The sequence below is a fragment of the Tetrao urogallus genome (assembly GCF_951394365.1).
Source record: "Tetrao urogallus genome assembly, chromosome: 2".
Taxonomy (NCBI): domain Eukaryota; kingdom Metazoa; phylum Chordata; class Aves; order Galliformes; family Phasianidae; genus Tetrao; species Tetrao urogallus.
Genome location: NC_136814.1, coordinates 83,878,339 through 83,900,991, shown reverse-complemented (window position 1 = coordinate 83,900,991; position 22,653 = coordinate 83,878,339). Strand labels below are relative to the sequence as shown.

General features: G+C 36.0%; 1 protein-coding gene across 1 annotated transcript in view; it reads right to left on the bottom strand.

The window, feature by feature from the left end:
- Positions 1–22,653, bottom strand: part of EYS (eyes shut homolog) — a gene marked incomplete at both ends in the record, with an annotated part of 656,806 nt that overhangs the window by 495,805 nt on the left and 138,348 nt on the right. The window contains 2 exons of the mRNA XM_079532608.1: positions 14,393–14,514; positions 16,797–16,994. Coding sequence (XP_079388734.1) covers positions 14,393–14,514; positions 16,797–16,994 — 320 coding nt within the window. The remainder of the gene's footprint in view (positions 1–14,392; positions 14,515–16,796; positions 16,995–22,653) is intronic.

Here is a 22,653-nt window from a genome sequence, read left to right as displayed (position 1 = left end):
AAAAGCTTTCAGCAGAAATGAACTTCATGAGGTGAGTATCAGACTCATGCAGTTTTGCAGCAATGACATCATTTTACTCTAAGCATAATTTTGAACATTTGAGGGTACATGCTCTGAATGTATGGAGTAAATATGCCTGGAGTGGCTTACAATTGACTTTGCTACAACATCCATGGCAAAATAAATGTACTGACATATATGTTACCCTATATATGTTATCTTACTCTTAAAAATTCAATGGCATTTAAATTAGGAAAAATGTATACATTTAAATGTAAATACTATGTAATAATATGTAAGGCTGAATGAATTGTGCCATATTTTTGTGAGACTTTAATATCTACATAGAATAATAGAATGGCCTGGGTTGAAAAGGATCACAATGATCATCTAGTTTCAACCCCCCTGATATGTGCAGGGTTGCCAACCACTAGACCATGCTGCCAAGAGACACATCCAGTCTGGCCTTGAATAACTGCATGGGGCATTCACATCCTCCTCGGGGAACCTGTTCCAGTGCGTCACCATGCTCTGTGTGAAAAACTTCCTCCTAATATCTAACCTAAACCGCTCCTGTTTTAGTTTAACATCATTCCCCCTTGTCCTATTACTATCCACCCTGATAAACAGCTGTTCCCCCTCCTGCTTATATGCTCCCTTCAAGTACTGTAAGGTCACAATGAGGTCTCCATGGAGCCTTCTCTTCTCCAAGCTAATTAATACTATCAGTCTTGAAAAATAGCAACAAATGTCTCAAAATAATTGGTACTGAAGACCCAACAATCATGCTACCTTGGCTCTGAGAGTTTTACATTAGGATTGTTTTTACCTAAAACCATGGACTGAAACTCAGTGATTGGAGCCTATTATATGCCTATGTGGAGAACTGCTCTTTCAGTTTCACACAAAATAAATTCTGTTTGCGTAATGCAAATCTCCACAATGCAAATTATATGTGGGAAGTCAGTACGGTTAGGAGATTTGCTTCAGAAGTGTTGCTGTACTACAAACTAAAATGCTAACCTGAACATGATTTACAATAAAAAGGCATTTTAAAGACCTTATTCTAATTCATTTTTAATTCTTATTATAAGATAGAAACAATTGTAGGATAGAAATTATAAATGATTATAAGATAAAAAGAAGTAGAAATCATTTGTTTTAAAGAAAAAATAATTTACAATCTGTGGCATTGAAGAAAAAAGACTGATACAGGAAACATTTGTTTGTGGAGCAATTTGGTGTAAGAGAACTGAGTTGGTCTCTAATTTGTTAAGGCTGAATCCATCACTGATAACTGAAATACAGAAATGCAAGTGAGAACTTTTCCCAGTGAGGCAAAAAAGTTGGATTTGCATTTGTTCTAAATTAGTGAGCTACAGCAGAGAACTATTAAAAAGTTTGCCCTGTGTTAAACAAGCCATTTTAGAAGTCTATTAAGCCAATTTTAGCACTTTTATTTCCGGAATCTCTCTTGTGATCAGACCTTTGCAGGAAGCAACATTATCTCTAGCTTGAGAGCTTTCAAATTTTATGTCTAGTTAAAGCAATTTCTATGCTAACAGTTGATATTGTGTGATTTAGTGATTAGCATGCACGTGGAAAGCATTACTTATGAGAAATATTCTGGAATAATTTATTTTCATATGATAAAAGGCCCACTACTTCACGTTGAAAAATCAACATGCTAGGCCCCTAGACAGTGTAAAATTTTTAACATTAAAACTAACCTCTTATCAAACTCTTAAGTTATCCTATGCCCTTAGACCTCCTAGCAAACGTAACACTTATTATGGCCTGTATGTGATGCATGACCAATTTCAGATTTTTTTGATTAGTGCACAGATTCTTTTGAACCTCTGCGAATAAATTTCCAGCTGGTGGCATAGCTTTTTATAACAAAAGAGAGACAGCAATAAGTGGATAGTCTGAGTAAAACTGTAACAATATATACCAATAATAAAATCTAACCTACTTGGCAGTCAACACTGAATGCCACAAGGTCTTTCTACTTTATAAGTATTAATCTGCAAGTAAGCACAGAGAGGCAGAGCAAATTCTGAATATCTGGATTCTTCAAAGCATCTTTTTTTATATGTGTGTTATTGAACTTTTCACTGTTGAAGCAGGTGAAATGTATAGGCATTTTTATTTATTTATTTATTATTTGAGAACAATATATTAGACGAAGAAGATGAGAATCTGATAAAAATGTCAGTTTTTCATATAATCTGGTCATGCTTTTTTTCTATAGGTTCTCCTTTTTATATATAAGTGCTGTGCAGTAAAACAGCATTTTTATTAAGAAGAAAGGCAGAGGCAGCCAACACAAGAAAAGTTTTCACATATTCTGAGCAAGTACATGGCATACTATATAATAATTGTGTATGCAAACAGAACATTTTCAGCATGGAGAAAAGATAATCATACAGTATAATGATTTAGAAGTGGCAACAAACAGCAATACAGCAAATTCTGCACATGACAGCAGCTTAGTAAGGATAGGATAAATTAGATGAATCAGCAACAAAATAATAGAATTCAATGAATTAGATAGAATTCAATGATTAAAATTATTTAAGCTCAACCAAAATACTAAGAAAACATGCTTTTGCCTTCTGTGAAACTGTTTTCACTAGTGAGATTAGAACCACATAACAAAATTGAGAAAGATCTTCCTCAGAGCTTCTACTGTTCACTAAGGCCTTTTAACCAATGCAATGACTAACTGTCATTTTGTGAAGAAAACAAACCCGATAGCATTCTCGAGCAATTACAGTTCTTCCACATATACAAGATACTCCAGATATGTACTCACGCATTAAAAGGGTTTCATGTCAAGTGCTGTGTGCAACACTATCTGTTAGTGCACATTCCAGTATACCTTGAAAACCACTTAATCAAGGTAAAAGTATGCCAGAAGCTTGGTTTTCACTCACAGTTTGTCACACCCCCAAATCCTTCTCTTCAGAGCTGCTCTCAAGCCATTCTTTGCCCAGCCTATACCTGTGCTTGGGATTGCCCTGACTCAGGTGCAGAACTTTGCATTTGGCCTTGTTGAACTCCATGGAGTTGGCATGGGCCCACCTCTCAAGCCTGTCCAGGTCCCACTGGATAGCACCCCTTCCCTCTAGTGTGTCAACTGCACCACTCAGCTTGGTGTCGTTTGCAGCTCGCTGAGGATGCACTCAATCCCACTGTCCATGTTGCCTATTAAGATACTGTGACAGTCTCAGGACTAAACCTTAAGGAATGCCATTCACCACTGATCTCTACTTGGATACTGAGCTGTTGATTGCAACTCTCTGAGTGTGACCATCCAGCCAACCCCTTATCTAAGGCTTGGTATATGAGAAATAATATAAGTTCTTGTTTCATTGTTTCATATGGAGTCAATGGGAGCATACCCAGAATTGGCCACTTGTAAATAGGAATGTGACAGTCCAGTCCTATGCATGCATTTTCCCTCAAATATATACTTCAAAGTAAGTATGTTTATACAAAATAAAGTACATGTATTAAGAAAATTATATTGCTTTTTTACATTCTATTTTATTCTGTTGAAACAACAGCACTAAACTGTTTCAATTTGGTCTGCAAACAGCTCAATTTACCTTGATGATCTAAACCAGTCTGTTGGAACTTGAAAAATATCTCACTGTATGATCATTTTGATAACTTTTATCTTATTATCACCTCAGTTCTTCGCTTTATAAATAAATTTTCATTATAAAAGTTTCCATCTTCGGCTAACCCTGTAGTGAAAATGGACAACACTATATCTAAAGCCTTGATATGATTTCTGAAAGTCATTCAAAAGAACTAATCAAAGGGCCATCTGAGAAGTAGCCCAAGGGCACTAGGTATAGATAAGTCTAACAGGCTTAAGTTTCAGAAACAGAAAATTCAGTTGCTTTCAGATGTCAAAATAGCAAACTCCCTGCAGACCATAGTACAGTAATTGGCAGAGCTGGCAGTGTAGGATCTATGAGTTATATTGCCAGGGAAGAGTTATCAGAAGACTTGATTTTGTTTGATATTTGATTATCAGTTTACTATAATAACACCTAGTAGTGTCTCAAAAATTAAGGGTGAGCTGCCTTTTATATTATGAAATTCTTAGATAAGAATTGATAATGTAAGCAAATTTGCTTAGAGTAGAAACTAGGTATCTTGGTATAAGACTTTTTCTTTCATAGAAAGAGAAAACAGACTGAAGTAATTTTTATTAATAGATATTTTTATTTTTATTTTTATTTTTATTTTTATTTATTTATTTTTATTTTTATTTATTTATTTATTTATTTATTTATTTATTTATTGTGAGAAACAGATAAAGGGATGAGCAGACCTGGTGTTAGAGTTGATTTTGATCTTTTCTTTCTCCTTCACTACCATACCTTTGAAGATCTGGCTTTAAAAATCAATGGATAGTATCCTGGAAAGCCTTTTTTTTTTTTTCCTTAGAAAAAGATTAAAAATTGACTTGACAGTGGGTTATGCATGTCATGTGTCTGCCACAGTATCCAAAAAGTTGATCCTGTAATTAGAATACATTTTTTTTTCGGTGGCACTCTGAAATCAACAACAACTTTTCTGTCAGCTACAGTGGGAGAAGAGGGATGCCAGGGCCTTTCGAATACAGATCTGGATACATGCATTATCTGTTCTCATTCAAGAATAAAAAAGATCTACTATATGATGACAGAAAAATGACCTGCTCATTGAAAAACTTCTATGTACTGACATATCGATTACATTGAGCTCACATGAAAGTGTAAGTCAAAATGAAAATGCAGGAGTTTAAAAATCAAATATACTCAAAATGTACATAATGCCAGGATTAAGGTGTTTTTTATCTACTTGAATGAAATAATTTTTCATTGCTTCTTACAGTGTATAAAAGAGCATGAGGAAACCAGACCACTCAGTGATGCAGTAAAGGAAAATATGTGTTTTTGTGTCCACTTATATTTAGAGTAATGGAAATAAGAAGAGTTAGTTTAAGGTTTCAGTTGAATGGTGCCCTAAATAAATTAGATAATACTTAAGCTGAGTTTGGTCAAACCAAGCAGGTAACTTTTCATAGGTTGAATTAATGCCTCATTTTTTATTTTATTTTTTATTTTTCTGATTTTTTTTATCTTAAGAGATGATTTTCAGAACTCAACACCTGCTACTAAAGCAAAAGATTCTATGTTTTCAAATAAAAGTATGTATTTACAAGATGCCTAGCTTCATTGATAACAAATGTCACAAAAAATACATCATGAGAGAATGTGCAGTGCTGCTCTCTAAACAGAATTTAGATGAGACTTAAAATTCTCTGCCCAGAATCATATGGCTTGATTTCAGAGACAATTGTAATAGAAAGAGTTATGTGAAATTACAGTCCAAGAGCTCCTTTTCAGTAATTGTCCTGATGCTCCAACTTATTCCACAGCAGTTTGATTAGTTCATCATGATTTTACTGGAAAATAAATTCAATCTTATTTCTCGTGTGCTGCATGTTAAAAACACTTATGGGTAGCTACCAAAGACTGACTGAAGATCTTTACATTTTGTGATTCAACTTCTTTCAGAGTGATTTCCTCATGGACCCGTATCATTTTGTGACCTTCTGTTCTGTAAATGTAATAAAAACAGACAATTTGCTGTGTCCACTTCTCTGCAGCTAAATCCTAATGAGTCACTGAAGTGTCCATAGGCCTGTGTATCTATAATAAAATTGCCTGCCCATCATTTAATGCTACAAAAGGTACAAAAGCTTCAACTCTACCTCAAAAAAAAGTCAGTCTCTATACCATATAAAAATCAAAGGTTTAGGGTTATGTTTTCCACACACAGGCCATGGTTCTCCAGACAGTTCTCTGAAGTTCTTCGGTTTTTCCCTGATATCAGTGGTTCTCTCCATCCACCCTCCTTACTGCTGGCATAACCTACAGCTTACACACCATCTGGGATCCCCTTCCTGTAACTTTATCAAACTGATTTGCCATCTGTTCAGAAATCTCATTGGAAATTTCATCCTCAGCTGCCTCTTAGTCTCCCTTTCCTCGACTCTGTAACAATCTTATTCAATTCTGCATAGTGCTTAAAAATTCAGTTTATGAGAAAGATAATAGAAGGTTTATATGCCTATGGCATTTGTCAACATTGCTGGTTAAAGCTGTTTTCAGGTATGTCTACAATTTGCTTCCAAAAAGTCAAACTTAAGCAATTTAAATACTGTAATAAATAGAGAAAATATATTAAATGAGAAGTTAATGAACAATTGTTTGCTTTTATCTTTAATAGATCCTGTTTTTCTCTTGCTTAATTGCTGACTTCAATTAGAAGACTAAGACAGAAGATATCATAATCACTTCCTCCAAGCAACAAACAATTCTATGGATCAATGTGAAGGATATTATCCTAAGTTAGCAAGTCAATAGTTAATTTTGTACATTCCAATGGCTTTGACTCAAGTGGACATAGTTGAGCATAGAGAAATAAAACTCATAATGCCTTAAGTTTTCAGTCTGTATACTGCTAGCTTTGCAGTGCTGTTTATTCACTAGCTCTGCAGCACAAAGCAGAGAAGTGAATTATTTCACTAGATCTTTTACAAAGACAACTTTTATTGAAGGACTATGAGGACACCTTTTTTTAAACTATATATACGTAGAAGATGTAATATATCAGGGCAAGTCAAATCCTCAGGGCAGCACAGGGACTTGTATTAACAGTAGAAGTTTACAGAACAACTACTGCAGCTGTGAGTTTCTTAAGTGAACTCCAGCTGCTGTGTTGCTCTTTTCTGGGGTGTGTAATTGGTAATCTGAAACTGATTTGTCAAACAGCACATTCACAACTTCAGCAGATGGATTCTCTCAATGAAGTCAATTAAAGACATATAACAACTCTACTTGAATTCTTGTGGCCTGGGAACTGTTAACAGTTTCTTGCTTGCTGTACCCTGTATAATATTTATGCTATATGGTCTGACCTTTAGTTAAAATTAGGTTCTGTTTCAGACCAATTCCAGAGGTAGAGTTTGTTTGCTTTATTGACACCTTAGAGAATTTCCAGTCCCACAGAAATCTGGAAGTGTTTCACTGAAGAAGGTGTATCTAGTCTCTGTACTCATTTTGAATGTCAGACCACCTGTTCTTATCAGCAAGAAGGCAGAACCTCCTGAGGCTGAGTTACTTCATCATACCTTGAGCATCTCTGGATGTTCTAAAATAAATTAAAAGTTTTGGAGATAATATTTTCTCCCTAGTAAGAAGAATATACATGTGATTCTGTTTTTAACAGGAAATAAGGGTGGATGATAAATTTAGGAAATTATGTCAGTGCGAAGACTTTACTCCTATCTTTTTTGGCAACATAAACTGTTAACAGAACGACTACTTTTTACCTTAGTTTTCAATGCCATAGTTCCTTACAATTAATCCTTACTTCACAATTTATGTAATGTGCTACTTGTGGGTTATGCTCTTGAAATATGATCAGTTGGACAGACCTCTTGTCTATTAACTCTAAATATTTTTACTGATTTTTTTTTTTTTTTCCCAGGGAAATGTATATGTATATAGCTGGTACTATCTCTCTTTCATAGAAGCCTTCCGTAAAACTTCAAATATACATTCCTAAAAACACATCACTGAAATTCACCTTGAGTCCTTCTGCCGTCTTAAAAACAAAAACAATACAAATAATTACAGTTTATAATAATTACTGTTTATTTTCAATACTTATCTACTGTATGCTTAAAGCTTCAACATCTCTTTCCTTTCCTCAGCTACTGCAGTAATAGCACTACAGCCTTCCAATCATTCTGCTACTTCTCTCATTCCTTTATTCTGATCCATTACTTTGACTGAATAATTAATTTTTTCTACGTACTTGTAAATCTGGTATTTCTCAGTCTTTTGTGTAGGACTGGCCAAATGGCCAAATGTCTCTTAGAACAGTGAAAATCACTTAGATTTTATTCAGGAATATTTTGTCATATATATATATTTTAAACAAACAAGAAAAACCCAAACACATTGATTGATAATATGAAAGTCAAACCAACCTTCCCATCTATCTCTTTTTTCAATACCTTAAGTTCTTTATAGTTACTCCACAAAATAAAATGACAATTTGATCAGTATAAATGATCAATGATAGGAATCCACACTAATAGTACCAGAAGTATTAGCCACTTTTAATGCTTGCTGGCCTAGGAGATCCAAAGAAGGAAGCAATTGGTTCCTCTTTCTCATAGTAGTTGGTATAGGTAAAATAATTCCTCTTCCACGAAGCTTGAATAGAAAAGAACTTTATAATTCATCACCTGTTGCTTAACACTGCTTCACTCTCTCTATTCTCTCTCATCCTACAATAGGGATAGAGTCAGTGAGTAGCTGTGTGGTGCTTAGACACCAGCTGTGGTCAACACAGCACACAGGACTGTGGGAATACAAGAAAAACTATTCAGAGCAGAAGCTGTGGAGCAAGATAAACAGCATGAGAATCAAGGACACCTCTAGGAGAAGAAAGAATGTCTCACGGCTCTGATTGGATAAGCGCCTGCATGAACAGTTGAAGAGTGTTTTGCAGAAAGCTCTGTTGACATGTAAAGGCGGATGGGAAAGTTGTAGGGGTAAATGGGAAAGCTAGAAAAAGAAAACTTGTGAAGGAATAAGTGATGTGAGAACTTGTAATAAACGATTTGGATCATTCACATCTGAGTCCATGCATCAGATGCTGCAAATGGTGCCCACCGTGTGGGGCAAATCGAGCTGAGGCTGAGCCCGGTCCGGCAGCGCCGCCGACTGAACTGTGGAGAGATTGTTCGGCACCCGCAGCGTTCTGCAGGACAGAAGTGACTGGCCCTACGTGGGTTCCAGCACGATTATGTTCGGCCTCATCTCAAGGCAGAAACATAGCATCCAGATTTTATAATGACTGGGATTGTGTGCTTCTTATTTATTGCTATTGCTTTGTGTAACTTATATTGCAAATAGCAACAGTAGTAATGGTATGATATAGTGGGTAATTTTCCTGTGTTATCAGTGCAGTCTCAAGAACTAGAATTATTGGGCATTATCTAGGTTGTTGTGTGCTTCTTTTATTTTAGTAATAGATTGGATGTGAATTAAACAGGATTTAATGTTACCAAGGCTGGAATCTATGGGAATAGGTCTTTTAATGTATTAGTAATGCTTGGTTATGATGCCATCAATCTATCAATTAGCCTTTTCTTGATTTGCAAAGACAAAACCTGGAAAGGAATCCCAGGCAAAGGGATAATCCTGTATTATAGAATGATTAACTTTCTTTCATCCCATTTATCAGCAATTTTAAAATATGACCATGCATCACCTGAGACAAAGGCGCATGCTAAGAGAGCTACACATGATAGTTTAGATAGATTTCGGTTTTGCAAGCAGGTGTTCCACTTGGGCTCTGTATCACACACTGGACATACGGATGCAGTGTACAAATAGAAAATACCCTTCGGACCCTGAGAAGAATAAAAGCAAGAGAGAATCTGTGGATGGGTGAGAGAGGAAAAGTGCAACTTCAAGCAGGGGACGCCCTGCTGGCACTGCCTATCGCATTCACAACCACCATGTTCTTTCTCTCTCTTTTTCTGCAGGTTGTTGTTTCTCGAGGGTCAGTAAGTAACAATGCCACTAGTGATACTCTAGCACATTTGCCACTAATATCTATCTGACATGCAAAAGATTGTACGACTATTAATTTTCTATTAGCCCAAAGGCATGATCATGACCACTCTAAAAGCATCTGTTGTACAAATTTTAGTGATCGTTCAAAATCAATATATCAGAATATACAAAAGTTGAAGACCCCTTTCTAACCAGTTAGAGATTAACTTAGAACGGAACCTTTAGGCATTTATTTGCAGGTTGCAGAAACTTCAGTTGCAGGCCAAACACGTATTTGCTCTTTTCAGTAGGTTAACGTATTTCTTGTCATTATGGTATGTTTGCCTTGTCTCCTTTCTCACATTTAGGTATTGCCAATCGAGGCCTTGATTGAGTTATAATGATCATGTTATTGATAAAATTAGTGTTATTATTTTATAGTATGGTAGTAGTTTGCGAATAAACAAAAAAGGGGGAATTGTGGGAATACAAGAAAAACTATTCAGAGCAGAAGCTGTGGAGGAAGATAAACAGCATGAGAATCAAGGACACCTCTAGAAGAAGAAAGAATGTCTCATGGCTCTGACTGGATAAGAATGGCTCTGATTGGATAAGCGCCTGCATGAACAGTTGAAGAGTGTTTTGCAGAATGCTCAGTTGACATGTAAAGATGGATGGGAGTTCAAGTCTGTGCATCAGACGCTGCACAGGACTGTAATTTTTTGTACTTATTTGTGCTAGTGCATGGTTAATATAACAAGATTGTCTTGTTTTAAAGCTCTGTACTACGCTAGATACCAACACAAAATGTAAAAGGATGTAATGCAAGTATCTTTCTGGCAATGTTAATTGTCTCTGTCTGCTTCTTACTTTGAACTAGAAAAATGCATCAAAGATTTCTGATATTGTTTGACCTCAGAATAGAACTTATGTTAGCATAGTTATCCAATTAATTATTTCTGAGCTACCAAAAATTCGACTGATTTGACTAATAGTGGCTTGTCCTGGAATATAGTAGATAGTAGATTGGTGATTGGAATTCACGGATGCAGTAGAAAGTCAGAGCCTCCTTAGGTTGACCTAGTTGTGTCATTCAGTTGTGTACTTTACTTGTCCTGATCTCATCCCACGGTCCAATTGCTTAAAGCCATCCACTGCCTGGAGATTCAACAAAAGTCTGTGGAGTGTATGTTGCCATTACAATGTCTGTTGGAACTCTTTCTCACATTAAGATCTTTGGTCCTTGACTTGTATAATAAGGGAACTGTAATTTATCTTTGGAAGAAAAGCACAGCTCATATAGAAATTATGACACTATTGTGCTTTCCATCTGTTCTTAAGTCTTCCTTGATTATGCCACAGTTGTTTCCAATTCTCCAGTTTGTTTACTTTTTAAAAGAGAAGATGCCCCTTTAAACATTAAAAATTAATTCGCTACAGGACTGTTATGTCAATATCTATTTTTTTCCCACTATTCTGGCTGAAGATGAAGAGGGAATGTGTCTTCCATTTTTATCAATTCTCGTAAATTCATTAAGCTGGTTTGTATTCACTGACCACTGAGGAATCTTGGGGTATAAAACTGCATAATTTTAAATGGAAGAAATTCAGTGTCCTTTGAAAGTGAATACACCAAGAACAACACTCTATGCCCAATAATGTCATCCCATACAAACTGAGTAATGCAATTACTTACTGAGCTAGTCTTACATGTACCTTTCTGGAGTCAAATTAAAAAGATGAACCACATGTGATTTTCTTCGTATACTAGTGTCAGAAATATTAGTTTAAGTAAATGTACTACAGAGAATATAATGAGAATGTATAAATATTGAATAGCAGTGCATTATTTTTGCCATGGCTAAACAAAATTATTAGTAATTGCATATTTTTTGTATTAGTAATTACATGCTGATACTAGCCTTTCAACTAAGCAGAGCCAGTTCTGTATTTGTTTTCTTTTTCTTAATAGCACAAATTCACATTATTATCACAAATTACAGTCTCCTAACACAGAACAAATTCTGAATTTCTTTTATGTACCCATTAAGTAACATCAGAGTAAGCATTTCACTTTGAATGTTTTCTGTAATGTTGACAACATGGGTGAATGATGTTGAGAAAGTCATTGAGGTCTGAAAAATATCAAATCCAAGGTCTAAAATTACATCTTAACATTAAGTTTCTATTTATTTCCTCTAGACAGTCATTGAATCCATGCTGAATACATTTTTACTTTTTTTTTAATGTCAGATTTCTCTGAAAGTCTGCATGCATCTCACTGATTTGCTGCGTCACAGTCCATTTACAACAAAATGGCATCAGACTATGACAAAGAAGATGAGAAATGAATAGGTACTGCAGGACAAAAATAAACACAAATGAATTGAGAAAACAAAGATGAAAAACATCAAAATTAGTATCAAAAATTGCTACCATTTTTTGGCAGGTTTAATTTTGCCTAAATTAAAAACTCCCCCTGGATTTGTATTACAACTCATTTTGTAGGGTTTAGCAAACACTCTTGGTGGAATTATATGTTCATTATGTAAAGTATCTGTAATTTTGTTCATTTCTGATACTTTTGGGTCTTGTTTTAACTTCTGCATGTATATATTTCCACTTTAATTCCATCTCAGGTCTCAGTTAATGCATCAACTGCAGACAGGCAATACATAGAATATCCACATATACAACACAGTCTAATAGAATTAGGACAGAAAATCTCTTACTAGCATAAAACTTATTTCTGAAATACCTGATTTTAAGATGGCAATATGTGTCCAGTATGACAGATTGAAATATTGAGTTCTAGTGCTAAAGAAAATGTATGCTTTTGCAATAATGTCCAAAGACAACAACAAAAGCAACACAAGCACTGTAATCTCCATATAAGACAGTGAATTTTATCCACAGTACTTACTAGTTCTCAAAGCATAGTTACAGAAAGTATTATGTGTTCTAACCATGAAAAATAAGAAACAGTTCTGGAAATGAGAGTATATTATTGGAGGAAATTCTACTGAAGCATGTAACTTCTGTTCAAGTTTAGGAAATAGTGATAACTGGATTACCACCAGGATTTAGCAGAAAGTGCAATTTCCTTTATATACTAGAGAAAATATAATAATAATAATAATAATAATAATAATAATAATAATAATAATAAAAGCCCAAACAAAGACCACTGCATTCCCACACTCCTCCCATTGTTCTGGGCTGCCTGGATGGAATTCAGCTGGAATGCTGGAAACATGAGTGCCTATCTCCGCATTAGTAGTCAGACAGTAGCCATATGGGGCCTATACAGTCAGGAGCATCTACTGTGTTGTTCAGTTCACTCAAAGTGGATGTCTGCATATGGGTGGCTGAAGTCATCTCTGGCTAAGCATTTTGATCTGAATTGTACTCCTTTCTTTAATATTTAGTTAATTTAATTTTGTTACAAACATGCTGGGAGAAATTAGAAGAAATTTTAAAAAGCAAATCTTTCTTCCATTTTTTTTTTTTAGATCACAACTGATTTCCTTGACAGTTTGAATGTTCCTGAAGGACAATATTTGTCTTATACAGCCTTAGTGTTCCTAGTGAGTACATTAAAAACAAATTGGTTTCTGACTTAGGATTTCTGAGGATTGTAACACAGAACAGGGGCCAGGCTTGGTGCCAAATTTTAAAAAATGCTGATGCTTGTTTCTCTCTTTTCCTTCCATGAAGGAATCATTTTTTATTTCTGAGAAGTTGTTATTTTTAACACTTTTCAAGTTTCAGGAACTAATATAGCTGAATAGTTTTGAAATTAATTACTGAAGTAGTTAAATTAAAGCAACTTTGCACAGAATTTTTAAGCACTTTGAGGACAATGTCATGGGTGTAAATGAGTATTACTGTCACCTAAATAAGGCCACAAACACAGAAAATGTTTATGGTTGAAAATATTCTCCTCACTGAATTCCCTAAATAATTATATTGACTCAATAACAAATTTTATATGATAAAAACATTCATTGCCTGCATGATTATAAATAAACAATAATTCTATTAGTCTGCTCTGAAAGTAATGCCTTCTACTTTACTATGTTGGTCCACAATGTCAGAGGCATATACTGTTAGCATGGCAGTAGAGGTTGAACCTTCCCACCAATTATTCCATTAGTTGCTGTCATGTGACAGATGGCAGCAGAGGGGCAGTCTGACAAAATGGCATCTGACAGAGAAGTGTGTATGAAGCAAATGTGTGGAATTGAATTTCTCCAAGCAGGAAAAATTGCACCTGTTGACAACCACTAGCGCTTGCTGAACATTTATGAAGACCAAATAGTAGATGTGAGCAGTGAGGTGGTGGGTGGTGTGTTTGAGCAATAAAGACAGTGACAGTTGGTCACCTGCACTGGTGCGGATTTTTATAAGCACTGCATGCGGCTCTTGCTTGTCATGGGTAAAAATGCATTGTCAATGGTGGTGACTATGTTAAAAAACAGTTTTCGTAGCTGAGAATTTGCTCTATCAAGGAGTATTATTGTGCTCTTTATGACTGTTGTAGTTTCCACACAAATAAATAGGAAGCATTACTTTCAGGGAAACCTACATTTAAAAAAAAATACAAAAATGGGAAGATAAAATATAAAGCTCTTAATAGGTGTATGGATTAAGTGCATGTTCAGGACTTGGAACAGTCCTGAACACATAACTCTAGCTTTTGGGCAGAACTGAACAAACATCTTAATTAAAAAATATTTTTTACTAACCAAATGCAGGTCAACACAAGTAGAATTGTGCTCACAAGCGTTGTTTATGCAGTCGTCAATGTCCTGCTCACACGTTAGTCCTGCATATCCAGGGTTGCACAAGCAATAGAAGCCATTGACAACTGTAACAGAGATAGTATTTCAGTAGTAGGGTTGCTTCAGTATCACAACTGAATGTTGTAAATTTAAGTAAGCCACAGTAATGACTACTCATCACAATGGTGTACATGAAAAGTGTAGACATGTTAGAATGGAAATAAATCAAATGCATTACTTTAAAACACCTTTTTAATATTATGCACTGCATTTAATTTAAAAAATCAAATGTTTTAAGATAAAAATTATAAATCAATTTTCATTTACTAGCTTCTGAAAAAGTAATGACATTTCATGAGCTAATAAAGAATTTTAGTTCATAAAGCTGTGTATATAAGATTTTATCTTTTATATTGTGCCTGAGATTGGGATGGCTAAATGTTGTGAATTTTTTGTTTGTTCATTTGTTTCTTTCATTTTGGGGGTTGGGTATAAGGTTGTATTTTTGTAAGAAATGCCTTCTATTATAGCACTACATTAAAGAAAAACTTGCCTAGAATTTGGCAGCTTAGCCTACGATGGATATTTATGCCTCATTTCAATATTAGCAAGGTAATAAAAACAATTATATCTGTTTTTCATCATTAATAATCTAAAGGGAGAGCAATCTTTAGAGTGCTACATCTGTATAAGGAGTTTGTGAAAGCAATAATTGCAGCTCATGCAGGCCTGGATTTCCTATAAACTCAAAGAGGTCCCTGGGTTCTTCATTATCTCTGAGATTTACCACGGAATCTAGTCTGTCACTGTGTCTATACACAGAGCTGCTATTATATTCATCAAATATGTTAAGTCCTCCAGAGCAGCAGCATTTTTTATCTGCTCAGAACTTTACATCTTCCTCAGTATTTGAGCTTTTTACAGTCAGTGCAAAAAGTGCAGTGCAGAAGAACTGACACGTCCATGTGGTACAAGACAATTTTGGAGGTACCACAAAGCCAAACCATCCACAAAAACATATGGCATGAAGAATTTTACTGCATCTCATCTAAGTTCCAGTTAAAAAATGTTCCTGAGTGAATATACTGTGAATAGAAAATATCTTTAAGCTTCTCAAGAGACACTCTGTACTAGACAAATTATGAAGCCAATCATCTTTTTTCCATGTATGAAAACATGGAATTCTTAAAGCTTATTCATAATTATTTTTTATTTAACTAGGAGAGTATTAGGCAATGATATACTTAGCAATTTGGAGTTAGAATTTTAGGACAGCAAGTCAATTCAATTTTTGGTAAATTTGTCTAAGAATTCTGAATTTCGGGGAAATTCTCATGTTGGCCCAGTGCTTCAAGTATGGGGAAAGGTGAAGTCAGCTAGGCTCACTCTGTATTAGTCCCTTCAGGAAAAAGTTAGTAGTTAGATAATTAAGAAATAATAACTTCAAAAGCAGTTACAGAAATGACAACTGAATTCCTTTTTCTAGTGATATGGGCTGATGGATAAAAATCATAGCTTAGAAGATCCATATTCCCATATGGAATATTGAGGGCATAGAAATAATTACAAGAGTAGTGCAGAAGTGGAAAAGGCTTTCCAGTGTTTCTGAAATTTCCATCCTTCCTTAAGGGCTTTGAAAACTCAGAGAGAAATAGACATTAGTCCAGTAAGAGGTTTAACTATGTGACCTCCAGATATCATTCCCCTTTTCAACGAGAGTTAGTAAGTTTTTCTGAAAATTACCACTTTCCCTTTTGTTTACCAAGCAAAGAATGGGTTCTGATAGGTTTTAACCCACAACACTTTCCATTAAGTACTCCATTAAGTACTGCCTGCTATTCAGTGTAGCCTGCTGATCCAGACAGAATATGTTAGAGTAATTCATCATGAGGTTACTTCTAAAGCATGCAAATACGATTATCAGGAAAAGAGTTAGTTACATGCTTACATGATACAGAGCACATTATAGTAAATGGACACTCTATTTTCCATGTTTGATAATTAATGCAATTTTTGGACTTGTTAGAATTATCACATATAGTGCTTAATTGCTCTACGAGCTCCTTTTTAGTAACTGACTATTCTCTTATCAGATGCACAGTGTAAGATATATTTGGCTAATTTAGGTATCAAAGGAGACAGCACAAATCTCATTAAAATTTCTCATTAGCTGTCCCTAAACACACAAACCTCAAGACCAGGAGTCGAGGCAGTTGGCAAAAATAATCCTCCAGGCACTGGCTGTGGAACTCCAGACAAGCTAAATTTCAGTAAATTATCCACTGTTCTCCCCAGAGCAGCTCAGTAGCTACAGATGCTTCAACAGAAAGACTACTCTACATTAAAGGAAGTAACCAGTCTGACTTACTGTCATAACAGTATCCATGGAGGCAAGGGTTAGAACTGCACTCATTGACATTGATCTCACAGCGTGGACCTGCAAAACCTTTCACACACTGGCACTGGAATCCAAGGGGAAAAGCATCCAAATTCATTTCTTCTGTGCACACAGCTCCGTTCTCGCAGGGATTACTGGCCTCACAAGGCCTAAACTCACAGTTCGAACCTGAAAAGAAAAGTAGCAAAGCTGTCAGTATTTAACTAATGAACATATCCCTGCAGCTGCTGCCTATTGTGAGCTGTATTTTCTTTAGACTACTGCTTAAAATTATGTTGGAGGCTCTCAGAGATGTGTATACGTACAGTGCCATGCAGAAACACTTACTTGCTTTGCTTTTTTACAAACCTAAAAGGATTATTTGTTCCTGTTTTGATTATATAATGACGTCGTTTTTCAAAATCAAAATAGCACTTGGATACCTTTTATATTTTTCTGTTTGCCCTTGCCCACTAAAATAGCTCAAAAACTGCACTTAAAGAAATAAATTTTAATTTGCAGCTTCCTGTTACTTCTTTATGATATTATCACAGCTACGATGCAATTTGTATATAAATGATATATAAATGAAGTGCAAGTAACCTTGTATTATTAAATATATTATTAAATATATATTAAATTATGTGCTGTTGCTTTTATTTTACTTATGAGTGGCTACCTCCACAGTACATAAAATACAAAATAGAACTTCCTACAGTTTCTTTGTATTCTACTCTAATGTGTAATAGATTATGTACATTTCTCTGGGGTAATTAGGGAATTGTGTAATTGTGATCTTGGGTCACAGATGCCCTCATCTAAATCCTTAGTTTGCAATAGATTTTAAAAGATTTAAAGGTCCTTTAAAGTGAATCTTACTTTGTAAGCACATAAACAAGGCTGATTCATGTTTTCCAGCTGCAAAGCCTCAAAACACTGAGGGCAGACATAAGAGAGATCAAATGGGATTGTAAAGCTGCTTCTCCTTTCCCTCACCACTGCTGGAGGCAAGTCTGTTCTTTCAGGCTGTTTCAGGCAGACTTTGCTGGCTTTCAGGGCTGCAACCAGCTGCGCACCAGCTCTCTGAGGACTTGTGGAGCCTGTCTGCCTTTCCGCTAGTGCTCTGTGAGCTGTGTATGTGCTTTGCCTACCAAAGGTGGTGTGCACAGTTGCAGTCCTTCAGATCCTCTGCCCACTTCTCTTATGCTCCTGCCCCAGCTCTGGCTGCTCAGCCAGTCCTTCCTGAAGCATCTCCTCCCCATCCTTCTTCAGTAACACTGGTGTCTGTAGGGTTGTTTCTTTCACGTTATTTTTCATCACCCTCTTACGCAACTGCTGTGCAGCATTTTTGCATGCAGAGCCCAGTTATGTCCTGTGGTGGGCTGCTGGAGCCAGGCAGCCCTGGCCTCACCTCACAGAAGGCCCTGCAGCCCTGCTGCCAGCAGCTGGGTGTCTGCACACAGCATGTGAGAGAAGCCCTATTTGTGAGATGTATTATAGTCCCTAGATATTCCAATTTTTGTTCAGATAAGAATTCTTGAGAAGTAATTGACAGTCACCTGGAATATTTAGCAGTTTTGTATATTGTATACAATTGCTAACAGAACTGACTATTCATACAGTTTATTGGATGTAATTTTGGGAAACTGAATCAGTTAAGTGGTTAGCTGATTTTGGAGCAACAAATTGAATATTTTTTATGGCTTCAGAAGAACAAAACTACAACACAGTGGTCGAGATCAGGCTACAGAGCCATTGAGTGCCATTCAGTGTCTTGTTTGAATGCTTAACAATCCTTAAAAATACAGGATATAGCGAAGGGATGAAAAACTCATTGTAAAACTTAAGTATTAACATAACCATTAGACTGAATGAAATTGAAGTTTAACTTGAAAAATGTACTTATATGCACCGAGATATGTTGACACTAAAATGATTCAGGCTCTTGAGCAAAAGAGAACCATCATACTCACTTCTGTGATGTGCTTAGTGTAGGTCAAAGTCAATTGAACCTATGTATTTTCTTCTTTGCTTGTATTTTGCCAGTATAGGCAAAATGTTTTTGGCCTGTTCCACATTTTGTTCATCCTATGGGGACTGTTACTTACATAGTAGCCCACTGGCCATCACTACATCTTCTTAATAATGAAAAACATACTCTCCAAAACATCCCAAGGATTTTACATGAGCTGAATCTTTGCTGTAAGGCAGAGTAATTTGAAGGCTGAACTCTCAATGCTTCTGCACGGGAATTATAAGGCCATAGCCTGAATCTGTGACTGAGCACCTGGTGAAGCGGTATAGCCAGCCCTGAGAGCACAGATGGAAGCAATTCACCTGTGCCATGGCAGGGGGTGGACCCAGGGTCAGGCCTTTGCTAACCTAATTTAAGGGCTGGCAGCAGTAAAGAGAAGGATCTTTGGAGTGCTTCCTGAATCCTGAAAGGGATAAACAATTCCTTCTTTTTTACTAGACTGTGACTTTAACCTTTTTTGGGTGATCCCAAACTGGTTTAAAGCAGCTATATCTGCCAGCGTTTATCTTTGCAGCTTCCAAAAGCAAAAGAAACAAGCAGGAATAGAATTGGAATAGAACTAACAAATAATAACATACAATCAACTATCTGATCAATGCAGTGATACTAATGGAGGAGAAAAAAATGGCACCACTTGTTTCCTGTGTTTCTGTCACCAGTAGTCTCTCTGATGTACAGTGTTCTTGCAGGCCACAACATGACTTTTGGAATTCCCTGAAATTGCATAACAAAAGCTACCATATGGCTTACTGAGATTTGCCCCAAAGTTTTCATCTTCATGTCACAACAGCTTGACGTGAGTGAAGACCTCGCTGATTCCTAAAGTGGAGTTCTCACCCCTCTGAATAAGCTTAACACATAGTTCACAAGTGGAACTGTCAGATGATCCAGTAATGCAGTATTTATTTTTCTTCTGAGTTGATGCTAATAAGAGTTGCCTGCCCTCTTACATTATTTGGTGGCAGATGCTTTTGTTAGATAAAGCAGAGGTCAGGACACAGTGCATCAGTTTTTGCCTACTGTAGTATCCTTCACCAGTGCTGGATATTAACTGCTTTTCAGAGGAGAGCATAACAGAGTCTTGATGCACAACTTGTGAATAATCAGAGAAGAAACAAAGGTTCTGTGCTCTAAAGGCACAGGTTTACATTTACTTAAAAATATTTGTTCTGTATCAATAGGTTTGTGCACAGAAAACCTGCTGGAAAGAGCCTCTTAGGAAATGACTTGGGTGTTCCTGAGAACAATAGGTTGGCCGTGAAATAACAGTGCACCCTTGTGGCCAAGAAGGCCAACGCTATGCTGGGGTGCATTAAAAAGAGTGTGGCCAGCAGGTGGAGGGACCTGATCCTTCTCCTCTACTCTGCCCTGGTGCCCATTTAGAATATTGTGTCCAATTCTGGGCTCCCCAGTTCAAAAAGAAACAAGGGTCTCCTGGAAGGAGTCCAGGAGAGAGCCACAAAGATCATAAGGGGCCTGGAGCACCTCTATGAGGAAAGGCTGAATAACTTGGGTCTGTTCAGCCTGGGAAAAAGAAGACTGAGGGGAAATCGGATTAATGTTTATAAATATCTCAAGGCAGATGGGAGACAAAGGGATGAGGCCACTCAGAAAATAAGAGATAACGTAAACTTTTATGTTCTTCTTTTGCTTCCATAAATTTAGTTTTACCACATATTGGCATATTTATGTTCTGATGATAAGGTTTTATTGTTCTGCTTTTTTTTCATTTTGTTTTTAATGAAACCCTGGGTGGATGTCTTCACTGTGCACTCTGACAAAAGGAGCTTGAATCAATCATGGAATCACAAGAGTCATAGAATCATAGTGTCACAGAATGGCTTGGTTTGGAAGGGACCTCGAAGATCATCCTGTTCCAACCCTCCTTGCATTTACCTTTTTTGCACATGGTTTTCTGTTCCCAGTTTGTAAATTTTTCTGCCACGTATGCTTGATTTCCTGTATATTGGGAAGGTTTATACTTTGACTTATCCCTCAAGATAAATCAGTAGGATCAAGATAAATATGTTTTCCCTTCAGTGAAATCACCAATGGGAGCTGTAAAAGAGATCCCTAAACAGACCAAAGTCAGCTCAGTGATGTCAAGGACCTGCTACGTGCATTTCTTAATTCTTTTAGGATTATAAACTCCATCATCTCACTGCTATTGTTGCCAAAGATGGTTTTGATCTTTACATCTCAAACAACCACTTTGTAGTCTAGTCATGCTATTCTGCAAGCTGCAGCATGTATTTATACCTCTTCAGATTCTTGCTGGTACATTCCCAGAAGGGCAAGAATTTCAGTGATGTATGCACTGATTTGACATCACACCAAAATATATATTTCCCTGACAAAACGGACATTTTCCCGCTACATAAGAAATGAGGAGAAATGTAAATTACTGCCTTTGCTCTAGCAATAGTGAAGTTACAGCACATAGAGCAAAAACATTTATGTTGTCCTTACAAGTATAAACAACTGAAAATTAAAATCTATTCATAAAGTTCTGGGGTAATATTCCTATTTACCAAATGAGGCCAAAACAGATGATACTATACTAACTATATGTAGTATTCTAAATTGTTTTTTCACTGCTTTCTTTCAAGCCACTTCACACTCATCTTAATTGGAAATGCAACCTCTTTTTCTCCCACACAGCTTTCCTGCATATCACTGGTTGGAAAATTTTTCTCTGCAACTAAAGTGTGAGAGATTTCATTCCTATACCAACTAGGAGGCTGGAAATAAAAGAAAAGAAGATTGTATCTTACCTACTCAGTTCCTTTCCTTGAGTAAATTATTTTTTTTACTGTCAGTGTTGAGAATCAATAATGTAAAACACTCTTCCCTCATTCAGAGGATCACAAGCATTTATATTATTTTTAATGCAAGCATGAAAATCATTCATTATTAAATAACTAATTAGTAAGCAGCAAGAATACAAGAAAATTATGTTTGCTGATTTAAATTAGAATGTTTTGGAAAAGGACATATTCACAGGATGGTAACAGGCAGTTGTGGTTATATGTTAGTAAGATGAATGGCCTTCTACTATTGCTGCCATATCAGCATTTTGTACCAGGCTGTAAATGTACATTTAAGGTTACTTGGTCAAATCAAGCAACAGACAGAGTAGGGATGCAACATTTGTTTATGAAAGTAAATTTATCAGAGTAGAGATTCATATCTACTGCATTTTTTCTTTTTTTTTTTAGTAAAATTTAAACTATTTTTGAGGAAATAAGTAATTGTGAATGTGTAGCTGATTAATTATACTCTACACCTATTTTTACCTAAATATTAGAGAGCTTTTCATCTGGTAAGTTTCTGAAAGTCTGGGATTTTTGACAGAAAGGAATGCTATATACTAGGAAACACAGCATAAGCTGTCTTCTCCCACTCACATATAAGGATTTTTAAATTTGCCATCGTAGAACAAAAAAAATGATGTTCACTAAACATAGTTAGCTGACAGAAAAAAGGAAGTAAGTATATCCAACACATCAAATGTGGAAGAGTCAAACATGGAAGTTCATTAATAAATTAATAAGTTCAGCATATCTTTCCAACCGTGCTCATTTCAATTAGACACGTTTAACATTTTTGCTGTTTTAAGTCTTGACTATATTTTATTGATTACAAGAAGAGATCGCCTTTGCTAGAGAATTTAAAGCCTCTCCATTAGTAAGAAACCATACACAACACAAAAGAATATGGACTAGCAATTAATTTACACAGTTGAAGGACATTTCAGTTTTCAGAGGCACAATATATCATATGAATATAACTCAATGAACATAAAATATATAA